Here is a 13915-nt window from a genome sequence, read left to right as displayed (position 1 = left end):
AGAAAGCAAAACAACGGCGAGAAAGATTAGTCAACAGACAATGCGCCCACAAAGGTGGGAAGGTTGAAGCAGAGAGGGACTAGACTAAAGGTACCAAAGCATTTTAAGGTTTGAAATAATCAAAGGAGTAGTGAGGTGGAGGATCTATCTCTTTGGTGAAACACAAATAAATATTATAGCTGGGCAAATAATTGACAAGGGCTTGGACAACTGCGTGTTCACTTTTGTAAGTAGAGTGGAGTAAAGATTTTTTTTTTCCTTCCAGAGCGATGTATCTATAATGTATAGTGAATTCCATTAACTCCCTGCATGAGAGCAGACAACCTGTCATTCCCATTACAGAGCTGTGGAGCAGACAAAGGACCGGAGCACACTCCCGGTGGCAGCTCCACGGCGGCGGGAGCAGGGACACTGTCGAGGACTGGCTGTTCCACGCCTCTCCGTGCGAGGGAATTCCCCGGGCTCTGCCTGTGTGCCGCTAGCAGTGACTCCAGGCGGGAGCGGCGCCAGGAACCTGCGCCGCATTGTGCCTGCGGGGCGGCTCACAACCAGTCAGAATAACTAATCCTATTAAATTATTCATCGCCCGTCCACTCGGTGCGTCTCATGGGCCGACACTGAACGGCCTCGGCCAGGGCTGGAGCGGGCTGGTGCTTTCACTCTCGAGTCGCGCCCCTGCAGCTCCCCGAGAGGAGGCTGCAGCCAGGTGGCAGGCGGCCTCTTCTCCCGGGCAACCAGCGAAAGGACAAGGGGACATTTCCTCAGGCTGTGCCAGCGGTGGTCCAGGTTGGACACTAAGAGGAATTTCTTCACAGAAAGGGTTGTTTAACAAGGGAATAACCCGAGGAGGTGCAGTCACCGTCCCTAATCACGTTCAAGACCCGTCCGGACGCGGTACTTAGTGCTGTGGTCCAGTTTTACATCGGTCAAAGGCTAGACTCGACGATCTCACAGATCTTTTCCGACTGCATTGATTCTGTGCTTCTCTGCTTCCCAGGCCCAGCGCTGAGCGCCTCCGAGCGCCCGCCCCTCGGGCCGTGGGAGCGGGGCGGGCCGGGCGCTGTAGGCGCCATGCCCTCGCCTCCCGCGGTGGCAGGGGCGGTGCCACCTCTCCCCGCCCCCGGCCGGGGCCGCCCGCGTCCCGCCCCCCGTCCCTCCCCCTGGGCCGGCCGAAAGGGGCGTCGCCGCCGCCGCCATCGCCATGGCCGGTTGTTGTCAGTCCCTGGCAGCGGGTTATGGCGACGGCGGTGAATGAATTCTCCGGGCGGCCGAGGGAAGAAGAAGGGCTCAGCCGGCTCCAGTTCCGCGCCTCCGACCGCCGGCGTCTCTCCCTCCTCGCCGCCCGGGCCGGCGCCCCCGGTGCCGCCGGCGGGGGCGGCGGCGGCGGCGTCCCCGCACAAGCGGAACCTGTACTACTTCTCGTACCCGCTCTTCGCCGCCTTCGCCCTGCTCCGCTTCGTCGCCTTCCAGCTCGGGCTGCTCTTCGCCTGGCTCTGCGAGCGCCTCTCCCGCGGCGCCCTCATGGCCGCCAAGGGCAGCAGGGCCGGGGCCGGCGACGCGCCCGAGCCCGGCGGGGCGCCCGAGACGGTGCGGGCGTGCCACAAGCGGGCCTTCGAGTGCATCTCCATGGCTCTGCGCATCGACGAGGACGAGACAGGTAGGCAGGGAGCGCCCGGGGTGCGGGGGGAGGCCGGGAAGGCCCTGTGCCGTGGAACCGCTTTCAGCTAAGAGCACACAAAACCCGCTCTCGAGAGAAAAGCGGGGGGCTGCGGACGGTGTGTGCGGGGGTTGAGCCGTGCCGTGCCCGCATGCGGTGGCGGTGCTTTGGTCCCCGGCCGGGTCCGTCCCTGCCGCAGCCCGCAGGTACGGGTGGGATCACAAAGCTGCGGCTCGGGCTCGTTCCCCTTGCAATACAAGTGCTTGTATATCTCCCCAAAAACTTAATTTTTGCCGCGGGGGTCTGGGTGAGGCGGTTAAAAATTGCGAGCGGGTGTGTGACTCTTAACTAGCCTCCACCAAGCCAGCCGGACAACAAAAGCACCAAGGACAATAATAAGGATGCTCCTGTAATGCACTGCCTGACAAATGGTGTGAGTGCTCAAGCGAGACTGCAGGTTACTTGGCCTTCAGCATGTCCATTTGGAGTGGTGTGACTTTTAAGGAAATAAATACTTACTTTAAGTATTTTGGCAGTTTCTTAAAACATGTTTTTCTTAAATTTGCCATGCATACTCTTAAAAAACCTAAAAACCTACTGCTATGTGATGAGAAGACCTTAAGGAGAACGATTAGGGTCCAATGAAATAAAACAGAGGAGTGAGGATTTTTTTTTTTTTTGTAAAGCATTAAAAAAACCCCAATCAAACAAAACACTTGATACTGAATTAAATTTAATAACTTATTTTAAATGCAGCAGCATGATTCTGTCAGCATGCAAAAGGTAGGCCTTGGGGGCATGCAGTGCTGGTGTTTAAAATTCTCTGGAAAAGTCAGAATGCTTTATTCTAAACTTTCAGTTGAGTTTTAATGAAACTGCTGTCCTAGAGAAGGAGGTTAAAAATACAGGAGTAGGCCTTCAATAGAAGCTGCACGCTGAGAGCACCATAAAAGCATGGGATGTGTCCTCCTTTGCCTTGACAGCTTGGGAGTGGCAGTGGTGTGTGCTCTGGGAGAGAAAAAAAACCGTGCAGCAGTGTTAGTTCAGCACAGACGTACAGCAAGAGAGCACTGAGGGTCATTGGAGCAAAGCATGAAAGAAGGTGAGGTAGCTGAAAGCTTCAGTGGTGTTGATGATTGCTCTGTGAGGAGTAGCAAAGTCTTACCTTATCAGGCACCTGTTCCGCTGCTGTGACCTTTAACTGTTGGTGGTTTGGTGGGTAAGCCCTTAAATACGAATTTTAATAATGGACTTGTTCTGTAGGTATCTTTGGGGTGATCATGCATGAATTAACTGTACAGGCCATGCATTTAGTAAGATGATCCTTGCTGCTAATATGAGCAGTTGCACAACTGTTACAGCCCTGCAACTCCCACTGAGAAAGAACTCCCTTTAATACATAGATTTGTTATTTGCTTATCTGATTTTACCAGAATACTTGTCTTTGAAATTTTTTGATCTGTAAACAAGCTTTTTATGTCTTCAAAGAGGAAACCATATGTAAGACATAGTATGTGAATGGTTGGAATTTCTGAATTGTCTAATAAATAGCCTATTAGTTATGTGGCACTTCTGCTGTTGTGGGAGCTATACTTCAGTAATTTTGATAGCACTTCTGGTAATTTTTTATGCTTCTGAATTGTGGAGCAGTTATTCTTGTTTTGGCATTTTCACAATTAAGCTTAATATTTTTTCCTAAGAAGGCACATATAGTGTCTTGACCCCTGCAAGCAGTTAAGCATCCACAGAGCTGCTTGTTTACTCTTCTCAGTAGGACAGGGGAAAGCACAGGAGAAGCAAAAGTGAAGAGTAAAAAAAAAAAAAAAGGTGAGAAATCTTTCCAAGTGATGATTGCCTTGGAAGACAGCCCTCATTCAGTTATTCATCTACCCAGGTTTTTACTGATGGCCATTATATTGTATGATGCAGAATATTCTGTTGGCCAGTTTGGGTCAGTCATCCTGCTAGTGTTCTCTCCCAACTTCCTGTGCACCCTCAGCCTACTCACTGGGGATCTAGATGGGAAAAAGAAAACCTTGAGGTTGTGCTGTTCAGCAGCATCCAATACATTTCTGTGTTATCAGCTGTTTTAGTCACAAATCCAAAACACAGTGCCATTGGGGCTGTTTAAGGAAAATGAACTCTGTTCTGCCAGAGCCAATATAGCAAATCAGCAGCTTCCAAGGAATGTGACATTTATTTTATTTTTAATGTCATAATCATTGAGAACTCGTCAACCATTCTGTGTGGCAGTGAAGCACAACCTTTGCAAACAGCTTGGTGTGGTATTGTGCTGTGAAAACTTCCTCCAGTTAAAAGCTGGAAGTGAAATTTTAATGATGACCTTGTACTGTTTGCAGCTGCCCCTAAAAATAACAAAGCCATTCAGGCTTTGTTAGCAGAGGTGGCTGGAATCATCTCAAATCAGGATTTTATTTAGCTTTAATCAGTATTAGATTTACGATTTATGCTGCAGTTGAAACTGTTTCTGTGGGTGGTGGAGAGAAGAAGCTTAAAGAAAAGTCTAAAGAGAGGATTGAAGTCACTCACCTCAGGTGATTTAATTTATCTAGCTTTGCCCTTAACAGTCAGGATATATGAGGCTGGTGAAGAAAGGGCAGTAATGAAGTAACTCCCAAGGTGTGTGGTGTTCATGACTATAGGCAGGTAGTCTGTGGTTTGTGGTGCTAAGATGAGCAAAGCATGAAATTACCTGCACTGGGGAACTTGCCAAATGTTATTATTAAGAGATTTTTTTTTTTTAATCTAAAGAGGAGCAAGAGAAAACCATGAAGACGATTCTAGAAATGTATTGAAATATTTTTGCTAACACTGAAATTCGCTAGAAAATAGGTTTGGGACTGAAGTTATCAAAAGATTTGAGTGTACAAGCCACTGGTAACTAGCACTTAGGAATAGTTTTGTGAAACACTGTCATCTGAAAGTAGAGTAATGGTATCTGCAGTTTCATTATAGACATTTTTAATTTTTTCTACCACTAGTAGCTTGTTTATGCTGATCAGGTTTTAAGTTCTAATACCTAATCTGTTATATTCCTCTGTGGAAATGCATGCTTAGTGTGATATAATTATGTTGCAAGAGTATTTTTCCATATGCAGGCATATTCACTTTTAATGCAGAGTATTTATAGAAAGGGAGCAATATGAAGTAGATATTAATAGGTCCTCAGTGGTTGACTTGCAGTCATGGTGTCACATAGCTTAGGTCAGGCACAGGCATGCTCATGGTTGTGTTTGCTGTATGCAATATCCAGGACATGGTTGGTACAGCGGTGTGCTCTAACTCTGTGTTCTGCTTCACATGGAAGTTGGCACACACCTGTAATACAGCAGTTTCATAGCAGCATTAACAAAGAAATGCCCTCATGACAAATGAGCTGCACTGTACAAAAGGCAACCAGAGGGGAAGTGTCTCTCATCTCTCTCCTGTAGTGTCCTAGACTTGTTGCTTTTCTTCTTGAATTTCTGTGCTTCTAGTGTTATTTTGGCTGTTATTATTGGCTGTCACTGGAAGATTAAGAGGCACATCTGTAGTTGATGTTTCAGAAGTAAAAACTGTTAATTTCACTGTTTATGTTGGGTTCCAGAAGTAAAAGCTGTTAATTTCACCGTTTCTGTTGGGAGTGAATATGTGTAGGTGAGCTTTTATTTTTTGGGGGGGGGGGGGGCGGGGGAGGGGGGTTAATTTCTTTAAGGCAGATGAAGAGTTATTCTTGAAACAGGCAAAAGTGATTTGAGGCTGGTGTAGTACTTGTTTTTAATAGAAAAGCTTATTTGATATTTAAATAGATATAAAGTTGACAGTGTCCCTTTAAGACTTCCTTTAAATCACAGGATTTTGTTAAAATATGTCTTCCTCTCTCTTGTTTTATGCAGCATTATGTAGAACCATTCCTAAGCTTTAATTCGTACAAGAAAATAATGGGCTCACTTCCTTTTTAAGCAGGACAAAAGGAACAAGCTGTTGAATGGTATAAGAAAGGAATTGAAGAACTGGAAAAAGGAATAGCTGTCTTAGTAATTGGTCAAGGTAAGCCAGTTTTGAGTTTTGTGGAACTGATTTGAGTTTATGGCTTCTTTGAAGTGAGAAATCAATATTGCTAAATATGGTAGGAGCTAGGAGCAGGCTGCTCTATTAATGATTTCGTAAGGATCTTTCTTATTCCTGTTTTAGCTGTAGGTGAACACTGGTCCTTTTCTCTGTTCTGCCTTAATATTCTGGTCTATATCACATGCAAATCTTGCTCCAAATATTTTCAGACTCTGCAAACTCATAAGGAGTTCGTGAACACTGTTAAATAAAACACGTGATTTCTTATATAATGGGAGTGCCAAAATACTGAATTTTGATTTGATTTGCTGAAGTTGACAGTTCATGTTCTCACTTATGCAGAATTTTATATTCTCCTCAGTATAATCTAAAAAGAAACCCCCCAGTTTGGAATGACCTGACATTGTATTTCTGAATAACTTAGGCCAAAATAACTGAACATTTCCAACAAAAGAAGAAAGCCATCTCTCTATGTGGAAACATTTTAACCTTTAGTGTAGAAGCAGGTATGTACCATAGAAATACAGGTGTAGTGAAGGACTTGCTGAAAATTTCTGTCCTCAAAATAATGTTATAATAATAACAACCCAATTCACCTGCTCGAAACCTAAACCTGTAAGTGTTTTTGCAGACTTGTGTTTATTCCCTCACCTGTGTTTAGAAGTATGTGGTGATCTTACTTAGGGGGCAGTACAAGTGGCATTTGATATAACCTGTATAAATTGCACAGTTAAAAAAAAACTTGACTTGAACAGACAGTGTTTCTTAGAAAGTGGTGTTAATGTCTAATTCTGTTCATTTTGAAATGTAAAGGGACACAGTCAACTGAATTTAAATCTGTTAATTTTGCCAAAATGAATTCTTTCAAATTGTACTTGCCTCTCAGTCACTTTTCAAGCTTTTTAAAAATCTTTCTTGGTTGCTGTTCAGAGAAATGCAGAGACAAGGGACATATTAGGTCAGCATGAAATGTTAGACAATATGCAAAGCAGTATATGGGTTCCCATCACTCCATAAGCACTGTTGTAAAGCAGAGAGTGTCAACAAACTTTAAATTCTTGATTAAATAGGAAGCTTTAGAGGTTTTTTCATTAGTTTTGTAATGAAGTTCCATAGTGGAGGGGATAGATAACGGGTGGGAGGAGGAGGGAAGGCTGGGTATCAGTATTTTAGCACTTTAAGTTAATTTATCAAATTGTGTTTTAACATGGATTTTTCTTTGTAAGGTGATCAGTGTGAACGGGCTCGACGTCTCCAATCTAAAATGATGACAAATTTGGCAATGGCCAAGGATCGGTTGCAGCTTTTAGGTACCAGTTACAATTAATGACTTTGGAAAGTTTGTAATTATTTGCACAATTTCATTTAATGTTTCTTCTAAAATACTACTTTGATTTTTAAAGTGAAGGAGTCATTATCTTTGTAGGGTCTCTTTAATTTTTAGTTGAGAGTAAGTGTTGTTGATCAGTTATGAAAATGGAATTTCATGACCCACTTTCAGGTATAAAAGTAACTGAGAAGTTTTTATATCATAGCACACTTGAAATATAAAATGAGGAAGTCTTGATTAACTCCTGATGAAGTTTGTTCAGGGTTTTTCTGTTAGTACTGTAGTGAAATTTATGATATATTGCCGATCATGAGTGCCAAGTGTGCTTCCTGTAAGTGTAACTACTTCATATTCTGTTGGTTTTGCTGTCACTTGTATTAACAATTTTCCTTACTAAATAATAATAATAATAATGATGATGATGATAATAGTAATTTTAACATCATGTAGACCATAAGGTTGTGAAATTCTAATATTCTTGATTATTTTCTAGTAGTGTTCTATTTTAAAATTAGAAGGTGAGGTCATGTTTTTCAGAAGTGTTGTATAGCTTTAGCTTTATTAAAATTAAATGTTGTATATAAGCTCTTAACAGAGTAAAGATCCTCCCATCAAAAAACAGACTCATGACTCTGTGTAGTGCATCTTCTAAATTTAAAACTTTGAAAATGCTTTCAGTTCAGTCTGTAAAAGTAAAACAAGGGATATTTTTTTAATTGCTCTTTGAGAGTACACTAACAAATGTACTTGATTTTAACTTGCATATCTCAGCTTTAATCTTAACCCTCTCTTGTGTGGAGTTCTACTAACTCATTCTTCTAGGAGCATATAGAGCAGATGGGAAAACTTGAGCTCTTTTCTCCTCTTACACTTCATGGTTCTGTGGTCCTAACTGGTGATTGACAGGGGAGTTGTGACAACCCCAGGAAGTGAGCCCCTCTTGTTTCCGTTGAGTTCCTAATGTCTTAAATATTTTTTGAAAAAAATTGAAGGGGACAGGAGGTGAAAGAGGCATCTGTCTTCTATGCTTTAATATTGGTGTTTCTTGATACAGTTTTAGTATATGGAGAAAAGATATTTTCTGCTTACTAGGGTTAAAGGCTGACTTCTAGAGGTAATATGAACTAGGGAACAATGGAGTGAAAGTGATTACATGCTAACAATCTTTGATAAGGTATGGCTTGAGGTAACAGTGTTTGTGTTTTGTGGATAGTGCTTCATCCTTGCTAGTATTACTTTAGTAGCACTTGCGGTGTTTTTGAGTTGCTTATTTGCTGTGATCTGCTGGAAAAGAAACAAAGGGTAAAATTCACAAAAAACCCTGAAGTTGAAGTATATTCATCTCTACTACCAGAATGTGTGATCACATACTACTTGTTTGTTTCATTCAGAGTGCAGATTGAAAGGTAAACAGATAAAATAGTGTTTATTACATTAGTTGATGTAATGTTTTATTTTATTTTTAAATTTTCAGTTTAACACTTTGTTTTGCCTAGGTTCTTGTTAGTTTTTACTGAAGTGTTTCATGCAATGTACCTAAAAGCAAAATTTAGATAAAAAGGAGCAAGTGAAGTCATGTGCCCTTTAGGAAGACAAAAGATGTGCTTTGGAGGGATATTTCAATGATTTTAAATCCCTACAAGTTTGATCATTAGAGTTCTATTTGAGTAATATGTTATGCCATCTAACCAACTTTGAAGTGTTGGCAGCATATTTTTTACTATTTTTTCTGTCATTTTACATGGATTTTGTAGAAATCCAAGGTAATCTAGAGTTGAATTGCATGTGCCATTCTAAACACACTTTTAGCCTGTTACTTATAGTAACAGATATTTGGAACTTTTTGAGTGGTGTAATGTAGTTGAACTAAGCATGAGGCTCTTGAAGCTATTACAGTTTAATGAAGTGATTTTTCCTGTGAATTGAACTCATAAGAATGTTGTCTGCTAACTTTGTGGAATTTTTCCCTTTCTTAAGTCAGAATAAGCAAGTCCTTTATTGTATTAGCTGAAAGGATAAAGCAAACCAGACAATAATGCTGAATATTTCATCCTGCTTGCTAGAGGGAGATGTGACTGCAGACTGCCTAACTCAAATGCCATCCAGTCAAGCAGGTTACATTGGTAGTACGTAGAAAGTGAAAATGAAATCATGCTGATTACAACTGTCCCTTGAAAGTGCTCAGTGTTGTTGGGTTTTTGTCTTTTTTTGGTTTTGATTTGGTTTTTTTTTGGTTTATTTCTGGTTTTGTTTTTGTGGGTTTTTTTTTGATATTTTTGTTTTGTTTTGGGGTTTTTGTTTTAAGTGCTGGTACATCAGTGTAACTTTAAGTTGTATGACCCCACTGATGGGGGTGTTCAACACCACTGGTGAGAGTGTCTGATGAAACCCATGTGTTAGCAGAGTGTCATCACACCACTGATGCACAGTGTTGGAAGAGGATGGAGCTACCCACTGTGGATGATGAGTTTTCTACTTTGAGCCCTGTTTTCATCCTGAGTCTAAATTATGTATCTTACTCTGTTTAAAGCTGTCCTGTGACACAGTCTGAAAGCTGAAGTGACTGCTGGTGTGTTTCAGGTCACCTCAAGGGGACTTGATGGCTTTGACAGTCCATTGACAATATTGGGTTGTGCTGGCTGTCAGGAGACATGGAAGTTCTTCTACTTGATTTGGTGGTGGCCCCCCATTTTTGAATTGGTTTAGGGTATGTTAGTTGTGTGGTTAAATCTTGCTTTGATGGTCTTCACACACCTGGTCTCTCCTGGATAATTGATCACCCATGGTAGAGTCATTAAATTTGATGTATTTAGAATGGCAGGAGGGTATATGTTTTCTGTAGATACACACAACTTAGCAGCTTGTTGTTCCAGAGACAGATGGCTGTAATGGCCAGTGCAGCACTATTCAGTTCTGTTTATGTGTTTTACTTACCTGTGCTCTCATTTCAGAGAGACTTTCTGTAGGGGCACAGATTTCTGTCACAACAAGTGCCTTCCTGTGTATTTAGTGTAGCTTCAGTATTTTGATTGAAGTGTATATGTGACACATAATTCAAATATCTGTCATCAGTATCCTCTTTGGAGGGTATTAATATTCCTCTATTCTGCCTGTGTAGATAACAGCCTTCAATGGACACATTTTGGAATATTTTACTTTCTTGGAGGAGATGGTGCTTTTTGCTTCAGGCTTATGTTACAGGGTAGCAATTTTTAGTAGAAATTAGTTTCCTTGAACTCAAGCTCCAGTGTTGCCTAAATAAGGCAGTGGCTGCAGTGCTGTTTGTTTGGAAGGTTTGTGTCAGTGTTGTATCATGAAGGTGAAATAATGAATGAGAATCTGTGAACTTCCTGTCAGCGTCTGGAAAAATAGGGAGAAAGTATTGAAATGGAAGATCCTATAATTCCCTGGAATAATATTTAAAAGCTCAATTTATTTTTGATATTCCAGAGGAACCTATAGCTATACTGTCTCTAAAGCAAGGTGATCTATTTGCCTTTTGAAATTTTTTGTGCAATACTAAAATGACGTGTTAATAGATAATGTGATGAGAGGGCTCTGAATTGAAACTGGACAACAGTTGGATTACATTTTTTCTTTGGTTGGAGTCCTGGAGTTCCTGAATTTCTGGAACTAGCTAAGCATTGATAATTGTAGTAGAACCCTAGTGTCAGATTGTAGCATTGAAGAGTAGCACTTCCTGAATTCCTGCACAAGCCAATTGATGTTATTATGGTCGTTCACTAGAAGGTTTTTTTTTATTAAGCTCAGAAGTGTTCTCCAAACTCAGCTGATTATCTAATATCTTAAAAGTCTATTAATACTAATTTCTTTTCCTGAGCTTCCTGTATGTTCTTTCCATTTCGGTTGCATGCACTGGGCAGGGAGTAGACCATTCTGCTGCCTCTTTTGGTAGTGCTATGTCCACTAAAGTAGTACACTGTCTGTAGTCAGTCCTACTAAAAGGATTTTCTTTACCCTTCTGGAGACGAAAGCTTATGAGGGTAACTTCTTGGAAGTTGCAGAGCTGGTGGCTGTTCATAGGCTGTTCATGTGTGACTGACATCTTTTTTGTTTTACTCTGACTCTTCAAAACTTTAAATTTAAAATTAAGTAAACCTTGTGTACACGTACTAATCTTGAACTTTTCATATTTGCCTGTGACTACCAAATTTTCATTCTAAACCACATCTTGTTCAACCTAAATGTTATTAAGCCATCACTTTAACTCTGGGGTATAAGGATACTATTCAGGAAAGCTAGGTGGTGAATGATGAGGAGCAGGAAGAAGAAGAAACGAATGAAGCAGAAAGATTAGACAAAGATCTGTATCAGGTAAAGAAGCCTGAGGAAGGAAGTGCTCATGCTTGTTGGTTGTACCATCTACAGGCTCTGAATGGCACTTTTTCCTCCAGCCAGGTTATTTATGATCTTAATTGTGTACATTTTCAGTAGAATTTGCTTTTGCAATATATGCTTTTGTATTACCTGAGAACATTGGTTTTCTACTTGGCCTCTCTTTTCTTGCAGCTTCTTGGTAGTGTTATCTCTTGTTGGGGAGGGAAAAGAAGGAAAGGAAAAAAACCAGGAGGGAATGAGAGAGTTTAACAGTTTATATCTTTACAGACCGTGGTTGGGTTTTAAAACAAGAGGGGGGTGTGTGAAATAAAGATGGGAGAGGCACTAAAGGGCCCCAAAAGTATGGCCTAGAGGTTTTTAACTGCAGTGGGAAAAGCAGGAGTGGTAGCTGGGCTGCAGGGAACAAGTGGTCCTTAACTTTTCTTTTGTGTTTGCAGCCGTACACCTCTTTGACTTATGGTTTGGCTGTTTTTCCTTACTTCCTAGAGTAAATTTCATTCTCCTTAATCTTTAGCTTTATAAATATTGTATTCAGGTGTTTCTGAAGTTAATCTTCCTAAAGAACACAATTTGCATGATAACTTTATTGACCTAATTTCAAAGCAATTAAATATCTAAATAGAGATGTCAGAAGACATCATTGTAATGTGTATATGGTGTTCTGCTTGAAGTTTGAAAGTTTCTGTAAAATGTTGACTGGCTGTTACTACTTAAGTGGAACATTTATTATGCAGGGAAGTGAGGACTCCTTGCACCTGGCCAAAAATAACACCTTTAGTAGCACTTTCAGAAATGTGTTATCAACATAAATATTTATTAAATTAATTTACTTAATCCTGAATATTGTTTTTGAGAAGTAACTGCAATCACTAGACTGGAAAGATTGTTGTAATTAACTCAGCCATAGAGGGTGAGTTTTAAAGCTGTTTTCAGTCATGCTTATACTAAGAGAATTTTCTTACACGTTTGCTGAATGTGTAGAATAGATAGAAATATTCCTTTTATCTTTAACTATAACAAAGCCAAACTTGACATTTCTGTGTTCAACATACATAAATTTTCTTGGTTCATTTTTGGTTTTTGTTTGTTTATTTTGTCCTTTTTCCTCCCTCCCCCTCTGTTCTACTATGTAGAGAAGCTGCAGGCAGTTTTGCAAATTTCCAAGCCGCAAATGGAGGTCTATAATGACAGTACTAACCTGGCATGCCGCAATGGACATCTCCAGTCAGGTGGGTTTGGTTTTACCAGCACCTATTGAGGGGATGTCTCTCAGTTCCTGGTGTGTTACAAGGCACAATAATGCAATGCTATATTCTGGCCCCACCAGCTTTAAAATAAAAATATTTATATTTCTGTTTTTAAAGGCTTTGTATAAAATACATTCCATCCTTTCCATGGCTTTGACAACACTGTTTTATTTTGTAGTATTCAGTTTTCTCTTACAATGACTGTCCTAGAATTCAAATTATTAAATAAGGCAGCGTTTTATAAAATATTTCTCATGTAATATTCTTCAAGGAATTACATTAAATCTGTTTTAGAAAGTGTCCGTGTCTGATATATATGTTTGCCTACATTAATTAGCTCTTCTTTTATGATATTGTGAATATGCATTAAGCAACTTTAAAATTCTGGGGTTTTTTACATCAGGAAAGTGATATGCAATTGAAATGAGGGGAGAATGACAGCAGCTCTTGCATTTTGTCACGGAACATTGTTTTAATCCTTGCCCAGAAGACTGAACCAAACTTATTAATATAGCAGAAATGAACCTTTTTTTGTCCATAAACAATGTGTAAAGTTGTGGAAGTGCAAGGGTTACCCAAAGTACTGAATGTTTGCAGTTGTGGGATCACTGATATAGTACCATGAAAGTCAGGCTATTAGCAGGCATCTGGATTTCTTAAATGGTTGGTGCTTATGCTCTTGTGCTTGCTTTTTCCATCTTTCTGGGGTGTGGGGTGAGGGAGTGTTTTTTGTAAGAACATAATAGTAATACACTTTTTTTCTTAAAAGCAGAGTAAAAAGGTGGTTATGCTTCCATCTGCTAATCATCATGCTGTTGTTCTTCCTTTATACATGTAAAACAGTATCTTCATATGGACAGCTCTAATAATTTAAAATCACAAAGTAGATGACAGAGTTTCTTAGAAAACTACAAAATCAGTTTATAGGCTGCTTCAGATAAGAGGACTGTTGTCTCTACCTGAGAAGGTAGAGGTACTTCAGAGTACACACAGGGCTCTGGCATGGGCTTAGTTTTCTATCTGTGGAAAGTATTAACTGCCCTGTTGCCTGATCAGGTTGGGCTTTTTAAAAGTTCAGAATTTTACAAAGTATGAAACATGGTCATTCTTAGTTTTAACATAAACAAAGTGTCTTTTTGCCCATCATTTTGTATAAAATTAAATTGCTTTCTTTTATTTGCCTTTAAAGGCCAAAGTCTTTACAGATGTTTTTGCTTCCTAATTTTGTGTAAGATTCTATTCTCACAGCTA

At 40.5% G+C, this 13915-nt stretch overlaps 1 protein-coding gene across 4 annotated transcripts in view; it reads left to right on the top strand.

The window, feature by feature from the left end:
* Positions 1–1152: 1152 nt before the first annotated feature.
* Positions 1153–13915, top strand: part of SPAST (spastin) — a 38749-nt gene continuing 25986 nt past the window's right edge. The window contains exons 1-4 of one of the 4 annotated variants that reach the window (XM_053973386.1): positions 1153–1657; positions 5624–5707; positions 6955–7038; positions 12551–12646. In XM_053973386.1, the coding sequence (XP_053829361.1) occupies positions 1252–1657; positions 5624–5707; positions 6955–7038; positions 12551–12646 (670 nt within the window). In that variant the 5' untranslated portion in view covers positions 1153–1251. Of the gene's footprint in view, positions 1658–5620; positions 5708–6954; positions 7039–12550; positions 12647–13915 lie in introns of all 4 variants that reach the window. The other 3 variants (XM_053973385.1, XM_053973388.1, XM_053973387.1) reach the window with 3 other exon arrangements.

This window comes from Vidua macroura, chromosome 3 (assembly GCF_024509145.1).
Source record: "Vidua macroura isolate BioBank_ID:100142 chromosome 3, ASM2450914v1, whole genome shotgun sequence".
Lineage (NCBI taxonomy): Eukaryota > Metazoa > Chordata > Aves > Passeriformes > Viduidae > Vidua > Vidua macroura.
Note: the sequence above shows the minus strand (reverse complement) of the source record. Positions and strands in the feature narration are given on the sequence as shown.